Below are 23,297 nucleotides of genomic sequence, written 5' to 3'. Positions count from 1 at the left end.
TCTGGTCTGCGATTCCCCTACTCTGGGCAAGGGATTCTGTGTATCTACCTGAACTATTCCTCTCATGATTTTATACACCTCTATAAGATCACCCCTCATCCTCCTGTGCTCCAGGGAATCGAGTCCCAGCTCACTCAACCTCTCCATATAGCTCAGACCCGCTAGTCCTGGCATCATCCTCGTGAATCTTCTTTTCCAGCTTGACAACCTTTCCTAAAGCATGGTTAAACGTCAGGGTGAACCACACATTGGGATGATATCACGGTGAACCACGTGGTGGGATGACATCACGGTGAACCACGTGTTAGGGTAACATCTCAGCGAACCAAGTGGTGGGGTGACATCACGGTGAACCACGTGATGTGATGTCATCACGGTGATCCACGTGGTTCGCCGTGATGTCGGGGTAATGACATCATGGTGAACCACGTGTTGGGGGTGACATCACGGTGAAGCACGCGACCATGTTTACGTCACTGCGACCCACGTAGTGGGTTGACGTCACGGTGAACTACGCGGTGTAATGACTTCACGGTGAACCACGCAGTGTAATGACATCACGGTGAACCACGCAGTGTAATGACATCACGGTGAACCACGTGACAGTGTTTACGTCACAGCGACCCATGTAGGGGGTTGACGTCACGGTAAACCAGGGAGGTGGGACGACGTCACGGTGAACCACGCCGATCTGGTGACGTCACGGTGAACCAGGGTGGTGGGACGACGTCACGTTGAACCACGCGGTGTAATGACATCACGGTGAACTACGCCACCATGTTTATGTCACAGCGACCCATGTAGTGGGTTGACGTCACGGTGAACCACGTGGTGGGACGGCGTCACGGCGAACCACGTGACAGCGTTTACGTCACGGTGGCCCACGTGGCGGGGTGACGTCACTGCCGCTGGACGTCCGCGGCGGCGCGGGCGGTTGGGAGGGCGGGAGCAGGGGCCGCCGGGGGGGGGGGGGGGGGGGGGGATGTCCTCCGGGCCCGCGTACAACGACGAGAAGGGCTCGGCCCTCGGAGAGCCCGAGTACGGGCATGACCCGGCCAGCGGCGGCATCTTCTCCAGCGACTACAAACGGTAACAAGGAGGGAGGGGAGGGGAGGGGAGGGGGGCACCAATAATCAATAACGGCGATGAAAGGGGCGAGCCGGCTCCTTTAAGGGCGGCTGGGGTGGAGAGAGAGAGAGGGGTGGGGGAGAGAGGAGAGGAGAGGGGGGGGAGAGAGAGGGGGAGGAGAGAGGGAGGAGAGAGGGGGGGGAGAGAGAGAGGGGGGGGGAGAGAGGGGGGGGGGAGAGAGGGGGGGGGGGAGAGAGAGAGAGGGGGGGGGAGAGAGAGAGAGGGGGGGGGGGGAGGGAGAGAGAGAGAGGGAGGGAGAGAGGGGGAGAGAGAGGGGGGAGAGAGGGGGGAGAGAGGGGGGGGGAGAGAGAGGGGGGAGAGAGGGGGGGGGAGAGAGGGGGGAGAGAGAGGGGGAGGAGAGAGGGGGAGAGAGAGGGGGAGAGGGATGGAGAGGAGGGGGGAGAGAGAGAGAGGGGGGGGAGAGGAGGGGGGAGAGAGAGGGGGAGAGAGAGGGGGGAGAGAGAGGGGGGGAGAGAGGGGGGGAGAGAGGGGGGGGAGAGAGGGGGGGGAGAGAGAGGGGGGGGAGAGAGTGGGGGGAGAGAGAGGGGTGAGGAGGGTGAGGGAGAGGGGGGGAGAGAGAGGGGGGGAGAGAGAGGTGGGTGGGGGGGAGAGAGGAGAGAGGGGGGAGAGAGAGGGGGGGAGAGAGGGGGAGAGAGGGGGGGAGGAGGGGGGAGAGGGGGGGGGAGGGGGGAGAGGAGAGGGGGGGGGAGAGGTGAGGGGGGGGTGAGGAGGGGGGAGGAGGGGGAGAGGGGAGAGGGGGGTGAGGGTGGGGAGGAGAGGGGGAGAGAGAGTGAGAGTGAGAGAGAGAGAGAGAGAGAGAGAGAGGGTGGGGGGGGAAGAGAGAGAGAGGGTGGGGGGGAGAGGGTGAGGGAGAGTTGGGGGGAGCGAGTGGGTGGGGGGAGACGGGGTGGGAGAGAGAGGGACAGTGGGGGGGGAGAGAGGGACAGTGGGGGGGGAGAGAGGGGGACAGTGGGGGGGGGGGGGCGAGCGAGCGAGCGAGCGAGCTGTCAGCGCTGCTCTGGGGCACGGCTGAGGTGGAATTCCTTTTGCATTTTGCAAAATGCCCATTTTGAATTAAAATGCACAGTTAATTGCTGAGAGTCCGGGCTGCGTGGTTGCAAAATTTACGAAAAATGCTTCTGCAGGTTGCGAGAGATCGCAGCAAAAATGGAGCGAGGTTGGGAGGGAGAGGATGGGTGGGAGGTGTGTAGCCCATCTGCCCTCTGAGGCTCTACATCTCGCTATCCACCCCTTCGCTCGTTTGCATTCTATATCTATCCTTCCCATCGCTGATCTGCATTCTGTATCTATCCCTTTTATTCTGTATCTATCCCTTTTATTCTGTATCTATCCCTTTTATTCTGTATATATCGCTTTTCTTTTGCATTCTCTTTCTATCCCTTTTATACTGCATCCGTTATATCTCCCTTTTAATCTGCGTTCTGTTTTTATCCCTTTTATTCTGTATATATCGCTTTTCTTTTGCATTCTCTTTCTATCCCTTTTATACTGCATCCTGTATATCTATCTCCCTTTTAATCTGCGTTCTGTTTTTATCCCTTTTCTGCATTCTGTATCTCTTTTATTCTGCCTTCTATGCATTTCTCTTTCCCCCTGCATTCTGTACTCTGTTTCTTTCTCTTAATTCCACCTAATGTACCTGAGCTTGATTTGATTCAATTTGTATATAGTGTTATCTGAATTGAGTGGACAGCAAGCAAAACAAAGCTTTTTGTTGCACCTCGGTACGTGTGACAATAATAAACCTAATCCTAAAGCTTCCCCTCCCCCTCTCCCTAAACCAAACAGGGGGAGTTATCTAGCTAAAGCCCTATGGGGGTGGGTTGGCGGTGGAGCCCACGCCGGGGATGGGATGGGATGGGAGAGGAGGGTGTCTGAGCAAAAGCCAGCGCTGGGTTGTCCCAGGGGAGCAACGGCTGGTGCAGAGAATGCTTGCAGCATCCTGCTGTGAGCTGGGCCCATTGCTGTCGGTCTCTGCTCACTGGCAAAGGGCCACTTCCCTTGCAGCTCGACGCTGCAAACCGCTCCTGTCGCATTAAGGAAGCCTGCGGTTGCCTGAATTGCCGGTGGAGCCCTTCCTCCAGCCTGTCAGAGCTTTCATCGAGCAAGATTTGCATTTTAATAACGTCTATCCTAATCTCGGGGTTCCTCAAAATGCTATGCAGCTAATGCGATATTTGTGAAGTGCAGTTGTTGTGAATGCAGATATTTTGTACACAGCAAAATAGGGGCGGCACAGTGGCTCAGTGGTAGAGTTGTTGCTTTACAGCGCAGAGACCCGGCTCGATCTAGACTATGGGTGCTGTCTCTACAGAGTTTGTACGTTCTCCCTGTGACCGTGTGGGTTTTCACCGGGTGCTCTGGTTTCCTCCCACACTCCAAAGACCTACAGGTCAATAGTCAATAGTCGTTTATTTGTTACATACACATAAATGTGTAGTAAAATGAAACATTACCCGCAGTTGAACAATAAGACCAATAAGATTAATCAATAAAAATGCAATAACACATACAATCACAACTAACACCAAACAAAAAGAAACATCCATCACAGTGAGTCTCCTCCAGTCCCTCCTCACTGTGATGGAAGGCCAGAATGTCTTTTTCTCTTCCCTGCCGTCTTGTCCCGCGGTCAGGCTGTTGGAGTTGCCACGTCGGGGCTCCCGATATTGAAGCCCCCGCTGGGCGGTGAAAAAAAAAATCCCGCGGCCTATTTCAGGCCGCGCCGGACGGTGAAAGGTCCGCAGCGGGCCGACCCAAGCCCCGCGATTCGGGGCGGGCGAACACGTTGCCTCTGCCGCTGCCGGAGCTCCCGATGTCGGCCCCCATCCAGGGGCCTGCGGACTTCCGACGTCCACGCGGCCCGCGCCGGAGCCTCCAGAGACGAGTCGCAGCCGTTCCCGCAGCATTCGCAGGCAGCCAGCGCCGCAGGTGGTGAGTCCGGACCGCGGGCTCTGCGAACCAGAGCCCCAGGTGGTCCCAGGTGCATGGCCAGTGGTAGGCCGCAGCGGGAACGGAGACACGACACAGAAACAAAGGTCGCGTCTCCGTTCTGGAGAGAGAATGTTACAGTTACAGTTCCCGTTCCCCCCCCCCCCAAAACATAACATACAACACTACATCATATTAAAACTACAATTCAGACAAAAACAACAAAAAACACAAAAGACAGACGGACTGTGCGGAGATCGCTGGTTGGCGTGAACCCAGTGGGCTGAAAGGCCTGTTTCCACGCTGTATCTTTAAACAAAACTAAAAAGCAAGATCCCAGAAATGTATGTGGTGGTGACATGATCATTTTCATCAGCGATACTAATTGAGGGATTGTGTTGGCAAGAACTGCAGATGCTGGTTTAAATCGATGGATGACACACTGCTGGAGTAACTCAGCAGGACAGGCAGCATCTCTGGAGATAAGGAATGGGTGACGTTTCGGGTTGAGACCCTTCTTCAGACTGATGTCAGGGGAGTGGGCGGGACAGAGATAAAATAAAGTCGGAGACAGTAAGACTGGCGGGAGAACTGGGAAGTTGGAGGGGATGGAGAGAGAGGAAAAGCAAGGGCTACTTGAAGTTAGAGAAGTCAATGTTCATACCGCTGGGGTGTAAGCTACTCAAGAGAAATATGAGGCGCTGTTCCTCCAATTTGCACTAGGCTTCACTCTGACTGTGGAGGAGGCCCAGGACAGAAAGGTCAGATTCGGAATGGGAGGGGGAGTTAAAGTGCTGAGCCACTGGGAGATCAGGTAGGTTAAGGCAGACTGAGCGAAGGTGTTCAGCGAATCGATCACTGAGCCTGCGCTTGGTCTCGCCGATGTACAGAAGTTGACACCTGGAACAGCGGATACAGTAGATGAGGTTGGAGGAGATGTAAGTAAACCTCTGCCTCACCTGAAAAGACTGTTGGGGGTTCTTGGTTGGAGTCGAGGGGGGAGGTAAAGGGACAGCTGTTGCATCTCCTGCGGTTGCAGGGGAAAGTACCTGGCAAGGGGATGGTTTGGGTGGGAAGGGATGAGTTGACCAGGGAGTTACAGAGGGAACGGTCTCTGCGGAAAGCAGAAAGGGGTGGAAATGGGAAGACGTGGGCAGTAGTGGGATCCCGTTGGAGGTGGCGAAAATGTCGGAGGATTATGTGCTGTATGGGACGGCTGATGAGGTGGAAGTGAGGACAAGAGGGATTCTGTCCTGGTTACGAATGGGTGGAGCGGGAGCAAGAGCCGAGCTGCGGGATATCGAGGAGACTCTAGTGAGAGCCTCATCTATAATGAAAGAGGGGAACCCCTGTTCCCTAAAGAATGAGGACAACTCCGATGACTTGGTATGGAAAACCTCATCCTGGGCACAGATGTGGCGTAGACGGAGGAATTGGGAGTAGGGGATAGAGTCTTTACACGAAGCTGGGTGGGAAGAAGTGTAGTCTAGATAGCTATGGGAGTCAGTGGGTTTGTAATAGATATCAATAGATGTTTGTAATAGATGTCTCCTGTGATGGAGACGGTGAGATCTAGAAACGGTAGGGAGATGTAGGAGATGGTCCAAGTGAATTTGAGTGCAGGATGGAAATTAGTTGTGGTTGATTAAGTTAGTGAGTTCTGTACGGGTGCGGAAGGTAGCACCGATGCAGTCGTCAATGTAGTGGAGGTAGAGTTCGGGGACAGTGCCAGTGTATGCCTGGAACAGGGATTGTTCGACGTACCCTACAAAGAGGCAGGCATAGCAGGGGTCCATACGAGTGCCCATAGCTACGCCTTGGATTTGGAGGAAGTGGGAAGAGTCAAAAGAGAAGTTGTTGAGGGTGAGGACCAGCTCTGCTGGGCGGAGCAGAGTGTTAGTAGATGGAAATTGGCTGGTTCTGCAGTCGAGGAAGAAACGGAGGGCTTTAAGACCTTCCTGGTGGGGGATGGAGGTGTAGAGTGACTGGACATCCATAGTAAAATTAGGTAGTAGGGGGCTGGAAAACAGAAGTCATTGAAGAGACGAAGGACATGTCAAGTGTCTTGGACATAAATAGGGAGGGATTGGACCAGGGGGATAGGATGGAGTCGAGGAATTGAATTGAATTGAATAAATTTTATTAGCTAAGTATGTACACATACAAGGAATTTGCCTTGGTGGAAATTAATTCAGATTGATAAGGATGTTGTTCGATTGGGAGGACTTAAGTTGTGGGGTGGACTTCCACCCCACCAGCCAGCGTATCCAACAAATCATCCGCCAACATTTCCGTCACCTACAACTGGACCCCACCACTGGCCACATCTTCCCATCCCCTCCCCTTTCTGCGATCCGCAGAGACCGTTCCCTCCGTAACTCCCTGGTCCACTCGTCCGTTCCGACCCAAACCACCCCATCCCCGGGCACTTTCCCCTGCAACCGCACGAGATGTAACACCTGTCCCTTTACCTCCCCTCTCCATCCAAGGACCCAAACAGTCTTTCCAGGTGAGACAAAGGTTCACCTGCACCTCCTCCAACATCATCTATTGCATCCGCTGCTCCAGATAACATATAACATATAACATATAACAACTACAGCATGGAAACAGGCCTGTCCGGCCCTACCAGTCCACGCCGACCATTCTCCCTGACCTAGTCTCATCTACCTGCACTCAGACCATAACCCTCCAATCCCCTCCTATCCATATACCTATCCAATTTACTCTTAAATAATAAAATCGAGCCAGCCTCCACCACTTCCACCGGAAGCCCATTCCATACAGCCACAACCCTCTGAGTAAAGAAGTTCCCCCTCATGTTACCCCTAAACCTTTGTCCCTCAATTCTGAAGCTATGTCCCCTTGTTGGAATCTTCCGTACTCTCAAAGGGAAAAGCCTACCCACGTCAACTCTGTCCGTCCCTCTCATAATTTTAAAAACCTCTATCAAGTCCCCCCTCAACCTTCTACGCTCCAAAGAATAAAGACCCAACCTGTTCAACCTCTCTCTGTAGCCTAAGTGCTGAAACCCAGGCAACATTCTAGTAAATCTCCTCTGTACCCTCTCCATTTTGTCGACATCCTTCCTATAATTTGGCGACCAGAACTGCACACCATACTCCAGATTCGGCCTCACCTATGCCCTGTACAATTTCAACATTACATCCCAACTTCTATACTCGATGCTCTGATTTATAAAGGCAAGCATACCAAACGCCTTCTTCACCACCCTATCCACATGAGATTCCACCTTCAGGGAACAATGCACAGTTATTCCCAGATCCCTCTGTTCCACTGCATTCCTCAATTCCCTACCATTTACCCTGTACGTCCTATTTTGATTTGTCCTACCAAAATGCAGCACCTCACACTTATCAGCATTAAACTCCATCTGCCATCTTTCAGCCCACCCTTCCAAAAGGCCCAAGTCTCTCTGTAGACTTTGAAAATCTACCTCACTATCAACTACTCCACCTATCTTAGTATCATCTGCATATTTACTAATCCAATTTGCCACACCATCATCCAGATCATTAATGTAAATGACAAACAACAGTGGACCCAACACAGATCCTTGGGGCACTCCACTAGACACTGGCCTCCAACCTGACATACAATTGTCAACCGTTACCCTCTGGTATCTCCCATTCAGCCATTGTTGAATCCATCTTGCAACCTCACTATTAATACCCAACGATTTAACCTTCTTAATCAACCTTCCATGTGGAACCTTGTCAAATGCCTTACTGAAGTCCATATAGACAACATCCACAGCCTTGCCCTTATCAATTTCCCTGGTAACCTCTTCAAAAAATTCAAGAAGATTAGTCAAACATGACCTTCCAGGCACAAATCCATGTTGACTGTTTCTAATCAGGCCTTGATTATCCAAATAATTATATATATTGTCCCTAAGTATCTTTTCCATTAATTTTCCCACCACAGACGTCAAACTAATAGGTCTATAATTGCTAGGTTTACTTTTAGAACCTTTTTTAAACAAAGGCACAACATGCGCAATGCGCCAATCTTCCGGCACCATCCCTGTTTCTAATGACGTTTGAAATATTTCCGTCATAGCCCCTGCTATTTCTGCACTAACTTCCCTCAATGTCCTAGGGAATATCCTATCAGGACCTGGAGACTTATCCACTTTTATATTCTTCAAAAGTGTCCGTACCTCCTCTTCTTTAATCATCCTAATTTCCATCACTACTCTACTTGTTTCGCTTACCTCACATAATTCAATATCCTTCTCCTCGGTAAATACCGAAGAAAAGAAATTGTTTAATATCTCCCCCATTTCTTCCGGCTCAGCACATAGCTGTCCACTCTGACTCTCTAATGGACCAATTTTATCCCTCACTATCCTTTTGCTATTGACATATCTGTCGAACCCCTTGGGGTTTACTTTTACATTACTTGCCAAAGCAGCCTCATATCTTTTTTTCGCTTTTCTAATTTCCTTTTTAAGATTCCTTTTACATTCTTTATATTCCTCAAGAACCTCATTTACTCCCTGCCGCTTATATTTATTGTATATCTCCCTCTTTTTCCGAACCAAGTGTCCAATTTCCCTGGAAAACCACGGCTCTTTCAAATTATTATTCTTTCCTTTCCACCGAACAGGGACATAAAGACTCTGTACTCTCAAAATTTCACCTTTAAATATCCTCCATTTCTCTATTATATCCTTTTCATAAAACAACAATTTCCATTTCACTCCTTTTAAATCCTTTCTCATCTCCTCAAAATTAGCCTTTCTCCAATCCAAAATCTCAACCCTTGGTCCAGATTTGACCTTCTCCATAATGATATTGAAACTAATGGCATTATGATCACTAGACCCAAAGTGCTCCTCAACACATACCTCCGTCACCTGACCCATCTCATTTCCTAACAGGAGGTCCAACACTGCCCCTTCTCTGGTAGGCACCTCTACGTATTGCTGCAAAAAACTATCCTGCACACATTTTACAAACTCCAAACCATCCAGCCCTTTAACAGAATGTGATTCCCAGTCTATATACGGAAAATTGAAATCACCCACAATCACCACTCTGTGCTTACTACTAATATCTGCTATCTCCTTACATATTTGCTCTTCCAATTCTCGTTCCCTATTTGGCGGTCTATAATACACCCCTATAAGTGTTGCTAAACCTTTCTCATTTCTGAGTTCCACCCAAACAGCCTCCTTAATCGAGCCTTCTAGTCTGTCCTGCCAAAGACGTCAACTTATTTACATCGGCGAAACCAAACGCAGGCTCGGCAATCGCTTCGCTCAGTCCGCATTGACCAAACTGATCTCCCGGTGGCCGAGCACTTCAACTCCCCCTCCCATTCCCAGTCTGACCTTTCTGTCATGGGCCTCCTCCAGTGCCATAGTGAGGCCCACCGGAAATTGGAGGAACAGCACCTCGTATTTCGCCTGGGCAGCTTGCAGCCCAGTGGTATGAACATCGACTTCTCCAACTTTAGATAGTTCCTCTGTCCCTCTCTCCCCTCCCCTTCCCAGATCTCCCTCTATCTTCCTGTCTCCACCTATATCCTTCCTTTGTCCCGCCCCCCTGACATCAGTCTGAAGAAGGGTCTCGACCCGAAACGTCACCCATTCCTTCTCTCCTGAGATGCTGCCTGACCTGCTGAGTTACTTCAGCATTTTGTGAATAAGTTGTAGGGAGAGATCGGATAGTTCAATTGCGATAGAAGATAATTAGGTCATTCAGCCCATCAAGTCTAGTCCGTCATTCATTCATGGATAATCTATCTTTTCTTCTCAATCCCATTCTCCTGCTTTCTTCCCATAACCCCTGACATCCGTACTAATCAAGAATCTGTCAATCTTCGCCTTAAAAATATATATTGACTTGGCCTCCACAGCTGCCTGCAGCAAAGAATTCCAAAGATTCACCACCTTAGGTCATTCACCCCTAGATAGGGGTGGGCTTGTTGCACTGGAGTGTAGGAGTCTGAGAGGTGACCTGTAAGAAGTATAGAAGATTGTGCTTGACACTGACCATCAAACATACATTTACACAAAGCCCATTTAATCCTCCCCATATTCCCCTTAACTCCTCCCAGAATATACCACACATTTACATCTGGGATAATTTGCAGCGGCCAATCAACCCACCGCACTGTGCATCTTTGGGACAGGGGAGGATATCAGACCAGATACCAGAGACACCCATGCAGTTACAGGGCGAATATGAAATCACTGAGGGCAGGGTCAAAGCAAGTGTAGTTTAGTGATACAGCATGGAAGCAGGCCCTTCAGCCCATCAAGTCCAGCTTGTGCATAATATATTCAAGTCTGTGATCATATAAAGCTCGGACCAATCTCTGCCATCCACTGTAAAACCCCCTAAAGCTAAAACCGGCCTGTTTTCTGCCTCTTAACTAATTGTTGGAATTCCAGCTTTCTTCCAACAAACTAAGTCTGCACTTTGTCGAGGCTTTTAAATGGATTGATTGAAAGATACAATATGGAAACAGGTCTTTCGGCCCACTGAGTCCATGTTCACCATTGATGGATGTTCACACTAGTTCTATGTTATCCCACTTTCACATCCACTTCCTACACATTAGTGGCCAATTAACCTACAGACCCGCACGCCTTTGGGATGTGGGAGCAAACCAGAGCATTGGCCACAGGAAGAACGTGCTGGCTCCACACAAACAGCACCTGAGGTCAGGATGGAGTCTGAGTCTCTGGAGCAGTGAGGCAGCAAGTCGACAAGCTATGGCAGTGTGTCATGTATAGCATCTACCAACTGAAACATTTGCAGCATTTTTTTGTTTGTTTTTAAACCCAGGTTTCTGGCGCTGTAAGGCAGCAACTCTACCACTGTGCCACCGTGCCACCTGTCAGTATACTCTTACAGTCCACTGGGGAACACCCTGGGATGGTGACCGGGGCTTTAGAGATGAATCTGCTCCTTTTATCTTGTACCCCTTCCTCACCACAGACCCACCAGGCCTGTGTCGATGCCCCACTGTGTCGACCTGAGGTGGCCATTATCTGCAAGCAGATCTCTGACTCTGAACCTTTCTAACCTTGGACGGGCTAGATGCAGGAAAAATGGTCCCCATGTTGGGGAGTCCAGAACCACGGGTCACAGTTTAAGAATAAGGGGTAGGCCATTTGGAACTGAGATGAGGAAAAACTTTTTCATCCAGAGAATTGTGAATCTGGAATTCTCTGCGACAAAGGCAGTGGGGGCCAATTCATGGGATGTTTCCAAGAGAGAGTCAGATAGAGCTCTTAGGGCTAACAGAATCAAGGGATATGGGGAGAAAGCAGGAACAGGGTACTGATTTTAGATGATCAGCCATAATTATATTGAATGGCAGTGCTGGTTCGAACGGCCGAATGGCCTACTCCTGCACCTATTTTCTATGTTTCATCCGGCTGATTCCTTTTATCCTGATAAATATCTTACAAAATACTAGCTGAGTTGTTGACAGTCAAATAGTTGTTGAGGGAATCCTATCCCACACACGCCTCACAAACAGGTGGCATAGCTGGTAGAGCCGCTGCCTCACAGCGCCAGAGACCCGGGTTCAATCCTGGCCACGGGTACTGTCTATGGAGTTTGCATGTTCTCCTTGTGATTGCATGGGTTTCCTCTGGGTGCTCCGGTTTCCATTCACATCCCAAAAACCTGCCCATTTGTAGGCACTGATTGTGTGGAGTTTGTCGGTTAATTGCCCTCTGTAAATTGCACCTAGTGTTGCAGGGAGCAGATGAGAAAGTGGATAACATGGAACCGATGTGAACGCGTGATTGATGGTCGGTGAGGACGGTGGGCTGAATGGCATGTTTCCTTGCCTTACACATACTTGGACAAGTACATGGATAAGAACGATTGAGAGGGATATGGGTCTAAATCTAGACAGATGGGACTGGATCGGATAGATATCTTGCTTGACATGAATGAGTTGGGCCAAAGGGGCTGTTTCTGTGCCTTATGACTCTAATCCATAATTGTTTTGTAGGAAGGAACTGCAGATGCTGGTTTACACTGAAGGTAGACACAACATGCTGGAGTAACTCAGCCGGGGCAGGCAGCATCTCTGGAGAGAAGGAATGGGTGACGTATCGGGTCAAGACCTCTCGACCGACACATCACCCATTCCTTCTCTCCAGAGATGCTGCCTGTCCCGCTGAGTTACTCCAGCATTTTGTGTCTACCCATTTGTGTCAGATTCGCTATTTTTAAATTGGGATAAATAGGTTCATTTATGTTGAGATTACATCCAACGTTCTCCTTTTCACCGGTCTTTCCATCTTGGAGTCATACAGCATTGAAACAAGAACTTCGGCCCAACTTGTCCATGTTGATCAAGGTCAGTCCTATTTGTCCAAGAAGGCCCATGTTCCTCTAACCTTTCCATAACCAGGGGCCACAGTCTAAGAATAAAGGGGAGGCCATTTAAAACTGAGATGAGAAAAAACCTTTTCACCCAGAGAGTTGTGAATTTGTGGAATTCTCTGCCACAGAAGGCAGTGGAGGCCCATTCACTGGATTAATTTAAAAGAGAGTTAGATAGAGCTCTAGGGGCTAGTGGAATCAAGGGATATGGGGAGAAGGCCGGCACGGGTTACAGATTGTGGATGATCAGCCATGATCACAATGAATGGTGGTGCTGGCTCGAAGGGCCAAATGGCCTCCTCCTGCACCTATTTTCTATGTTTCCTATCCACGTGCCTGTCCGTGTCTTTTAAATGCTGTTATAGTACCTGCCTCAACGACGTCCTCTGGCAGCTCATTCCATATAACCACCACCTTCTATGAGAAAAGGTTGTCCCTCCGGTTCCTATTAAATCTTTCTCTCCTCACCGTAAACCTATGTCCTCTGGTTCTTGATTACCTTATTTTGGATAAACGTACATTAACCCTATCTAATCCCCTCATGATTTTATCTAATCCCATCATGATTTTATACACCTCTATAAGATCACCCTTCATCCTCCTGTGCTTCAAGGAATAAAGTGGCAGCTTTCCCAGCCTCTCCCTGCAGCTCAGTCCCTCAAGTCCAGGTCACATCCATCTCCAGGCCTTTGCCACAGATCAGATGCAGTCTCACAAGTCAGTGCTTCGAAGTCACACAAAATACTAAGCTGGAGATAAAATGTACTGGGGCGGCACAGTGGCACAGCGGTAGAGTTGCTGTCTTACAGTGCTAGAGACTCTGGTTCGATCGCGACTACAGGTGCTGTCTGTACAGAGTTTGTATGTTCTCCCTATGACCGCGTGGGTTTTCTCCGGGTGCTTCGATTTCCTCCCAAATTCCAAAGACGTACAGGATTGTAGGCTAATTAGGGACAATTATAAATTGTCCCTGGTGTGCAGGATAGTGCTAGTATACAGGGTGTTCGCAGGTCGGCGCGGACTCGGTGGGCCGAAGGACTTGTTTTCGCGCTGTATCTCTAAAGTCGAACGCATTACCAGCCCCATGTTCACTGGTGCCTGGACCAATCATTAGCCCCTGGCCTTTGACCCAGGAATGGATTATTTCCTTGTAAACACGCTTCTCTTTGTGTGCAGCTGTTCAATGCGTTGCAACAATGACTACATCTCCAGCGTGCTTTGCTTGCAGAGGTATTGTTGTGCACAATTTGTCGGCTCACAGTCTGCGGTAGAAGCTGCCCCAGTTGTTTTCTGGCGATCCCCTGAGGCAGGGAAATGACTGAACCGTCGCTAATTAATGGAACTAAAGGTTCATCCAGAGTTGGCAGCCCACAAATTCCTCCCGTGCACTGAACCATTGAACCACCGAGTACACAAAAAGACAAAGTGCTGGAGTAACTCAGCAGGTCGGCACAGTGGCGCAGCGGTAGAGTTGTTGCCTTGTAACAGCAGAGACCTGGGTTCAATCTGACTATGGATGCAGTCTGTACGGAGTTTGTCGGTCAATTGGCTTTGGTAAAAAAATTGTAAATTGTCCCTGGTGTGCAGGGTGGTGCTGGTGTACAGGGTGATTATTGGTCGGTGCAGACTCGGGGGCTGAAGGGGCTGTTTGCGCGCTGCATCTCTAAAGTCTAACTGATTGAATGATACTTTATCGTCACGTGTGCTTGGTACAGTGAGATTCTTTGTTTTGCATGTAGTATTCAAGTATGCAGAGGGTAAAGGGTGCCAACAAAGTTACAAAAGTATTCAACATAGTGCTTTTCCTTCAGCTGGGAGAGAGGAGAGGCAGGACAGGGTGGCGCAGCAGTAGAGTTGCTGCCTTACAGCGCTTGTAGTGCCAGAGACCTGGGTTTGATCCCAACTACGGGCACTGTATGGAGTTTGTACGTTCTCCCCGTGACCTGCGTGGGTTTTCTCCAAAATCTTCAGTTTCCTCCCACACTCCAGAGACGTACAGATTTGTAGGTTATTTGGCTTGGTATAAATGTAAATTGTCCCTAGTGTGTGTAGGGTAATGTTAATGTGCTGGGATAGCTGGTCGGTGTGGACTTGGTGGGCCGAAGGGCCTATTTCCGCGCTGTATCTCTAAACTAATCTAAAGACAAAGCATGGCAGGTAATAGATGGATGCAAGCGAGGGCACTTGTACGTTTTTCTTCGTTTATTTTGTGGGATCTACATTTCACAGACCTCTCCTATGTTGTAGGAAAATAGCAGAAATGTTGGTTGAGGCCATTTGGCCCATTGACCTGAGGCTGGGGATCCAATCACTCCCATTTGATTCCCTGTAAGCCATTTTCTCTGTTGCCCATCAACCCTCATCTGAATCCCCTGTCATCCACCTATACCAGGGGCAATTTTACCATCACCAATTAAATTGCCAGCCCCAATTCAGTTCAGTTTATTGTCACGTGTACCGAGGTACAGTGAAAAGCCTTTGTTGCGTGCTGACCAGGCAGCAGAAAGACAGTACATGATTATAATAAATCCACATACAGTGAGTAGATATGTGATAAGGGAATAGCGTTCAGAGCGAGGTAAAGCCAGCAAGGTTCGGTCTAGGATAGTCCGAGGTACATCAGCGAGGTAGATAGTAGTTCAGCACTGCTCTCTGGTTGTGGTCGGATGGTTCAGCCTCTGGGTCGTGGGATGGAATTGGAGCAGTACCATGGTGAGGGGCGTCCATGATTCCGACCCAGTGGTGATGAAGGAACTGCAACATATTTCCAAGTCAGGACAATGCATGGAACCCACAGGTAGAGTCATAGAGTCATAGAGTGATACAGTGTGGAAACAGGCCCTTGGGCCCAACTCCCCACATCGACTAACAATGTCCCAGCTACACTCGTCCCACTTGCCTGCACTTGGTCCATATCCCTCCAAACCTGTCCTGCCCATGCACCTGTCCAACTGTTTCTTAAACGATGGGATAGTCCCAGCCTCAACTATCTCCTCTGGCAGCTTGTTCCATACACCCACCACCTTCTGTGTGGAAAAAGTTACCCCTCGGATTCCTATTAAAGCATGGCAGGTAATAGACGGATGCAGACGAGGACACTTGTACATTTAGTGGTCTCCTCTGAACCCGCTGCACTTGGTACCAGTCTGAAGAAGGGTCTCGACACGAAACGTCACCCATTCCTTCTCTCCTGAGATGCTGCCTAACCTGCTGAGTTACTCTAGCATTTTGTGAATAAATACCTTCGATTTGTACCAGCATCTGCAGTTATTTTCTTACACTCTTGGTACTAGAGGTGGCAGTTTGTGAGGTGTCGTGGGATTAGCTTGGGCCAGTAACTGTAGTTAGACACAAAAAGCTGGAGTAACTCAGCGGGACGGGCAGCATCTCTGGAGAGAAGGAATGGGTGACGTTTCAGGTCAAGACCCTTCTTCAGACTGCAACTGTAGCCAGTAACTGTAGTACTTTTCTTACATGGGGGTGTCCACTGTGTGTTGGTGGTTTAGAAAATGAATATATACTAATTCCAGGGAGCACTTCAAGGATAGACAGAAAATGCTGGAGTAACTCGAGAAACTCCACGCATCCTTTTTCTCCGGAATGCTGCATGTCCCGCTGAGTTACTCCAGCATTTTGTGTCCTATCTTCGGTTTTGGTTTAAACCAGCATCTGCAGTTCCTCCCTACACACGAGCACTTCAAGGAGGTGATTCAACATCATGTTTAGTTTAGTTTACGAACAGATAGACATATGGTGCTCGAGTAACTCAGCGGGTCAGGCAGCAACTCCAGAGAAAAAGGAAGGGTGACGTTTCGGGTCCTGACCCTTCTTCAGACTGAAAGATAGAGGTGGGGGAGGTTGATTTGGGTCGGGACCCCTTAGGCAGCAAGGATTTGATTTGTTTTGTTTAAAGATGGATGTGAACCACTACTGAGCATGATACTAATGAATGTATAGACGCTGAGAATGTCTGAAGGTGTCTCTAACATTTTTGTTTTATATTTATTTTTTATTCTGAACAAAGTTTGTTTTTGGAAATAAAAGAAAGTTAATGGTCTTGTCAGCAGGTGGCAGCAGTGAGCTGAAGATACAATGAGCCCTTGTACAAAAGGAATACAAGGCTGGAGGAAGGAACTGCAGATGCTGGTTTAAACCGAAGATAAACGCAAAATGCCAGAGTAACTCAGTGGAACAGGCAGCATCTCTGGAGATAGGAATGGGTGACGTTTCGGGTTGAGACCCTTCTTCACCCTTTCCTTCTCTCCAGAGATGCTGAGTTACTCCAGCATTTTGTGTCTATCTAGGGATACAAGGCTGCCAGGCTTTGTCCTGCCTCTCCTCTCTCCCAGCTTTCTCTACCCCCCCCCCTCTCCGCACAATCAGTCTGAAGAAGGGTCCTGACCTGAATCGGCACCTGTCCACGTTCTCCAGAGATGCTGCCTGGACTGCTGAGTTACTCCAGCACTTTGTGTCTTTTTTTGTTGTAAACCAGCATCTGCAGTTCCTTGTTTGTACAGAGGGGAAAGGGGACTGATGGGATAGTTCCCGGGGGAGATGGCACGGAAAGACTGCTGTGAGTTTAGTTTAGTTTATTATTATCGCCTGTACCAAGATACAGTGAAAAGCCTTTAGACCCATCCAGTCAAAGAAAAGACTGTACACGAATACAATCAAGCTATCCACAGTGCACAAATAAAGGATAAAGGGCACAAAACCTCCCAGTCATAACACAGGCGACTACAGATCCCCCAGTCACAAGCACAGATCACAGCAACTAATTATAAGCAAAACAATCTATCATTGACCAGACAAGATAGACACAAAATGCTGGAGCAACTCAGCGGGACAGGTAGCATCTCTGGAAAGAAGGAATGGGTGACGTTTTGGGCCGAGACCCTTCTTTAGACTGATGTCAGGGGAGAGGGAGATACATAGATAAGGAAGTGTAAGGTGTGAAAAGAGGGCAAAGGAATGTTTTGCTTTTGTTTTGCTGAGGCTGAGTTTGTGCTGGTATTATGTAATTTTATGTAAAACTAAATCAAGTGGACCCGTTAGGCCCAAACCTCTCCGGCATTGGTGCAGCACCCTCTCCCTCCCTCCCCCCTCCCCTCCCTCCCCTCGCCCCCCTCACCCCCCGACTCCCTCTCTCCCTCCCCCCTACCTCCCTGGGAGATCGATTTAATAATAATAATAAAAATAATAATGCATTACATTTATATAGTGCTTTTCTAAACACTCAAAGACGCTTTACAAGGTTTACTAAAACATAAAAGAAAATAAATAGATAAATAAGTAAACGAAGAGAAAAGGAAAAAGAAGGTGAGGTGACGGTCAGTGATTGAAGGCACTGTTGAACAGGTGAGACTTCAGTGATGTTTTGAATGTGGTGAGTGAGGAGGAGTCTCTGACGGTTTGGGGTAGTGAGTTCCAGAGTGTGGGAGCAGCGATAGAGAAAGCCCTGTCCCCCCAGGATCTGAGTTTGGTCCGGATGGGGGGGGGGGGGGGGGACAGGAGGTTTGCAGCAGCAGAGCGGAGGTTACGGGTTGGAGTGTGTCTGTGGAGGAGGTCAGTCAGGTAGGATTTAAACATTTGGACTTTAAAATGTGAATAACTTGAAAAATATAACACCGATTTCAATGAAACTTCTCCATTAGCACCAAAGGGACGACGTGAGTAAGGTGGGCCTAAAATTGTCGCGCTATCGTGTACCGTTTTGGCTGTAGTTCAGGAACAAACAAACAAACAAACAAATGAGAGTTTTAGTATATAGATGTATTAATTAGAATAGATTACCCCCCCCCCCCCCGTGTATGAAGTTTACAGCAACAGATATTGCAAGATGGCGCCCAACACAGGCGACTATTTGCGTGCTAGCCACAGAAGCAGATCAACAAACTCATTACAATCGTTCCACACTCTTAAATCTTTATTCCTACAGCACTATACACTATAAATGGATTGATTGTAATCAAGTTATTGTCTTTCTGATGACTGGATAGCACGCAACAAAAAAGCTTTTCACTGTACCTCGATACACGTGACAATAAACTGAGCTCCCCTCTGCCACCTTTCTTTGTGTGACTGCACCTCCCAGGGTTTTGACACTCTGTAATCTGCAGCGCACTGACAACCTCTAGCTCCTATGTACGTTGGTCTCCCGCTGCGACTACACCTCCTCAAACACTTCCTGCTGCGCGGAGAAGATTCTAGGATGTGTTAGAAGATCATGAACACGTCGGAATGCTCAGATGCAACAAACGGAGAGACGAAGATATACACAAAAAGCTGGAGTAACTCAGCGGGTCAGGCATCATCTCTGGAGAGAAGGAATTGATGACGTTTCAGGTCGAGACCCTTCTTCAGACTGATAGTCAGGGAAAAGGGAATGAGCGATATAGAAAATAGGTGCAAAAGTCGGCCATTTGGCCCTTCGAGCCAGCACCGCCATTCAATATGATCAGACGGTACATAGGACAAATTAATTAAATATATGCAAAAAGCAACGGTGAACAAGGAAAGGCGGAGCACACAATGGTCCATTGTTGGCTGTTGGGTAGGTGATCACGAGTCATACAGACAGTGAAACACAACAGGGTGACAGTGAAAGTCGTACGCCAACAATGGTCGGATTGGAACGGAAAGAGAGAGGATGCAAGGGTTTCTTGAAGTTGGAAAAATTAGAGTTAGAGACGAGTCAAGTTCTGTCATCCCAATATCCACCAGATGCCGAGGACAGAGACAAAATGTTGGAGTAACTCTGCGGGTCAGGCAGCATCTCTGGAGAAAAAGAATATCATATCATATCATATATATACAGCCGGAAACAGGCCTTTTCGGCCCACCAAGTCCGTGCCGCCCAGCGATCCCCGTACATTAACACTATCCTACACCCACTAGGGACAATTTTTACATTTACCCAGCCAATTAACCTACAAACCTGTACGTCTTTGGAGTGTGGGAGGAAACCGAAGATATCGGAGAAAACCCACACAGGTCACGGGGAGAACGTACAAACTCCTTACAGTGCAGCACCCGTAGTCAGGATCGAACCTGCGTCTCCGGCGCTGCATTCGCTGTAAAGCAGCAACTCTACCGCTGCGCTACCGTGCCGCCCTTAGGTGACGTTTTGGGTCGAGACCCTTCATCAGTGTGAAGAAGCTTTCCGACCCAAAATGTCACCTATTCCTTTTCTCCAGAGATGCTGCCCGACCCGCTGAATTACTCCAGCATTTTGTGTCTATCTTCAGTATAAACTAGCATCTGCAGTTCCTTCCCACACAACCTCCGGGTGCTGTAAAGTGTTCACCAGAGTTCTGGGATACAGCATAGAATTACAGACTAATGAAAGGCTTGGATAGAGTGGATGTGGAGAGGATGTTTCCACTAGTGGGAGAGTCTAGGACCAGAGGTCACAGCCTCAGAATTAAAGAAAGTTCTTTTAGGAAGGAGATGAGGAGAAATTTCTTTATTCAAATGGTGGTGAATTTGTGGAAATATTTGCCACAGAAGGCTGTGGAGGCCAAGTCAGTGGATATTTTTAAGGCAGGGATTCTTGATGAGTACAGGTGTCAGAGGTTATGGGGAGAAGGCAGGAGAATGGGGTTAGGAGGGAGAGATAGATCAGCCACAATTGAATGGGCCGAATGGCCTAATTTTACTCCTATCATTTATGACCTTATAACTCAGCGGGTCAGGCAGCATCTTTGGAGAATATGGATAGGTGTCGTGGATCTGTCTGAAGAAGGGTCCCGATTCGAAACATCACCTATCCCATGTTATGATGCTGAGTTACTCCAGCACTTTGTCTTTTTTTAAGTTTATCGTCATATGCACAAGTATGGTGAGGTACAGGTACAAAGCTTGCAGTACCATCACAGACACGTAACCTCGCAAACATGAATTACACATTCATCACTCAAAGATTCTGCAAGACAATAAAATAACGGAGATTAATTTAACTTGGGATTATGTGCGGATGTACAGATACTGTGCGCTGAAGAGCCTGTTCCTGTGCTGTACTGGAAACATAGAAAATAGGTGCAGGAGGAGGCATTCAGCCCTTCGAGCCAGCACCGCCATTCATTGTGATCATGGCAGATCATCCACAATCAGTAACCTGTGCCTGCCTTCTCCCCATATCCCCTGATTCCACTAGACCCTAGAGCTCTATCTAACTCTCTTTTAAATTCAACCAGTGAATTCTATGGTGCAGTGGTGGGTGTGGACATGGTGGGCTGAACGGCCTGTTGCTGCTCCATATGACTCTATCACCTTGTATAACCTGGTCTCCCGCTGTCCCTCCACCCTTCACTATCTCACCTGGTCTAATCGTACTTTATTTATAGGATGTAGGCAGGCGGTGAAGGCCAGGATTCATTGCCCACCTCTCGTTGCTCTGGGGAGACTGGTGGCGAGATGCCACATTGGACTGCTTTCATCGTAGCGTTGGACCTCTGCTCTCTGGTCCTTGTTCGGACCAAGGCAGTGATGAGTTCTGGAACTGAGCGATCCTGGCAAAACCCAAACCACTCATTGAGTTTGAGTTTATTTTATTGTCACGTGTACTGTGGTACAGTGAAAAGCGTTTGTTGTGTGCTTAAAAGTCAATGGAAAAACAATACATGATTAGAATTGAGCCATCCGTAGTGTACAGATACATGATAAAGCAAATAATGTTTAGTGCAAGTTAAAGCCCAGTAAAGTTCAATCAATCACAGTCCGAGGATCTCCAATGTGGTAGATGGTGGGTCAGGACAGGTGTTGGTAGGATGGTTCAGTTGCCTGATAACAGCTGGGAAGAAACTCCCTGAATCTGGAGGTGTGCGTTTTCACACTTCTGTGCCTCTTGCCTGATGGGGGAGGGGAGAAGAGGGAGTGACCGGGGGTGAGACTCGTCCTTGATTATGCTGCTGGCCTTGCCGAGGCAGCGTGAGGTGTAAATGGAGTCAATGGAAGGGAGGTTGGTTTGTGTGTTGGTCCACAATTCTCTGCAATTTCTTGCTGTCTTGGGTGGAGCTGTTCCCAAACCATGCTGTGATGCACCCCGATATAATCGGCGAGTGAGTGGTCTAGATAGCGCCGTGCAAGGACACCCTGCCTCGCCTGGACCATTTAGTATGGACTAACTGGCAGTCAGTGGCCAGCTTGGACTTGTCCTGCTTTTTATGGATGAACACATACCCTGGCAATTTTGCTCACTGTCCAATGGAGGTCAGTGTTGTCTACTGGGACTAGAGGCTCAACGAGTTCTGGAGCACAGGTCCTCAGCACAACTGGGAGAGGTTTAGATTTTAGATTTTTAGATTTAGAGATACAGCGCAGAAACAGGCCCTTCGGCCCACCGGGTCTGTGCCGCCCAGCGATCCCCGCAGATTAACACTATTCTACACCCACTAGGGACAATTTTTACATTTTCCCAGCCAATTAACCTACAAACCTGCACGTCTTTGGAGTGTGGGAGGAAACCGAAGATCTCGGAGAAAACCCATGCAGGTCACGGGGAGAACGTACAAACTCCGTACAGTACAGCACCCGTAGTCAGGATCGAACCCTAGTCTCCGGCACTGCATTCGCTGTAAGGCAGCAACTCTACCGCTGCGCCACCGTGCCGCAGGTTGGGCAGGGTAGGACTGTATTCCTTGGCGGGCAGGAGGATGAGAGATGATCTTATGCACATAGTCTTTATACTAAGAGGAGGGAAATCAAGAACCAGAGGACATAGATTTAAGGTGAGAGGGGAAAGATTTAATTATGGTTCAATGGTTCTTCACTGTAAAATATGCACAGCACAGTGAAATTCTTTTGCACAACCAACAATACACAGATGCCATATTGCCATAGTGTTTACAAAAACAAAGGACAAAGTCCAAAGTCCGGTCCACATGTTGGTAGTACTGAAGCAATCTGACACACAATTTTGGGTTGTGGGTATATGGAATGAGCTGCCAGAGGAGGTAGTTGAGGCAGAAACTATAACAACATTTAAAAGCAATTTGCACAGGTAAAGGGCCAAACGAGGGCAGGTGGGACTAGTGTAAGAAAATAACTGCAGATGCTGGTACAAATCGAAGGTATTTATTTCACAAAATGCTGGAGTAACTCAGCAGGTCAGGCAGCATCTCAGGAGAGAAGGAATGGGCGACGATTCGGGTCGAGACCCTTCTTCAGACTACTTTGCCTACTTTGAAAGAAGTTCTCCTCCTCTCTTCGACGAGAGTTTAGCAACATGCTCTCTCGCTGCTCCCCCTCTGTGATTTCTCATGCCCTCCTGCTCTACGACCACATTTTGACGCAGGTGGGACTAGTATAGATGGGACAAGTTGGGCTGAAGGGCCTGATTCTATATGACTCTCTGAGGTACAAGGAACGTCACATGCTGGTTTATGAATAAAAGCACAAAGTGCTGAAGTAACTCGGCGGATCAGGCACCATCTCTGGAGAACATGGATAGGTCTTCACTAGTCTTCCTGTCTCCGACTACATTCTATCCTTGTCCCGCCCCTTCCCCTGACATCAATTTGAAGAAGGGTCTCGACCCTAAAACGTCACCCATTCATTCTCTCCCGTGATGCTGCCTGACCCACTGAGTTACTCCAGCATTTTGTGTCTACCTTGGATAAGGTTACTCTATCAAATCTACACCTCCATTCAATCATGGCTGATCTATTCTTCCCGCTCAACCTCATTCTCCTGCCTTCTCATCATAACCCCTGACACCCGTACTAATCAAGAATCTGTTCATCTCCGCCTTAAAAATATCCATTGACTTGGCCTCCACAGCCGTCTGTGGCAATAAATTCCACAGATTCACCACCCTCTGCCCAAAGAAATTCCTCC

At 48.6% G+C, this 23,297-nt stretch overlaps 2 protein-coding genes across 3 annotated transcripts in view; both read left to right on the top strand.

Moving 5' to 3' along the window:
• The first annotated feature begins 982 nt into the window (after positions 1 to 982).
• Positions 983 to 23,297, top strand: part of ap3b2 (adaptor related protein complex 3 subunit beta 2) — a 115,119-nt gene continuing 92,804 nt past the window's right edge. For both annotated transcript variants that reach the window (XM_078429953.1, XM_078429952.1), the window contains exon 1: positions 983 to 1,089. In XM_078429953.1, coding sequence (XP_078286079.1) covers positions 983 to 1,089 — 107 coding nt within the window. The remainder of the gene's footprint in view (positions 1,090 to 23,297) is intronic.
• Positions 18,959 to 23,297, top strand: part of LOC144610936 (cytoplasmic polyadenylation element-binding protein 1-like) — a 191,239-nt gene continuing 186,900 nt past the window's right edge. The window contains exon 1 of the mRNA XM_078429962.1: positions 18,959 to 18,966. The gene's annotated coding sequence lies outside the window, so the exon portion shown is untranslated. The remainder of the gene's footprint in view (positions 18,967 to 23,297) is intronic.

The sequence above is a fragment of the Rhinoraja longicauda genome, chromosome 38 (assembly GCF_053455715.1).
Source record: "Rhinoraja longicauda isolate Sanriku21f chromosome 38, sRhiLon1.1, whole genome shotgun sequence".
Classification (NCBI taxonomy): domain Eukaryota; kingdom Metazoa; phylum Chordata; class Chondrichthyes; order Rajiformes; family Arhynchobatidae; genus Rhinoraja; species Rhinoraja longicauda.
The sequence above is the reverse complement of the archived record's forward strand: the minus strand, read 5'-3'. Positions and strand labels throughout refer to the sequence as shown.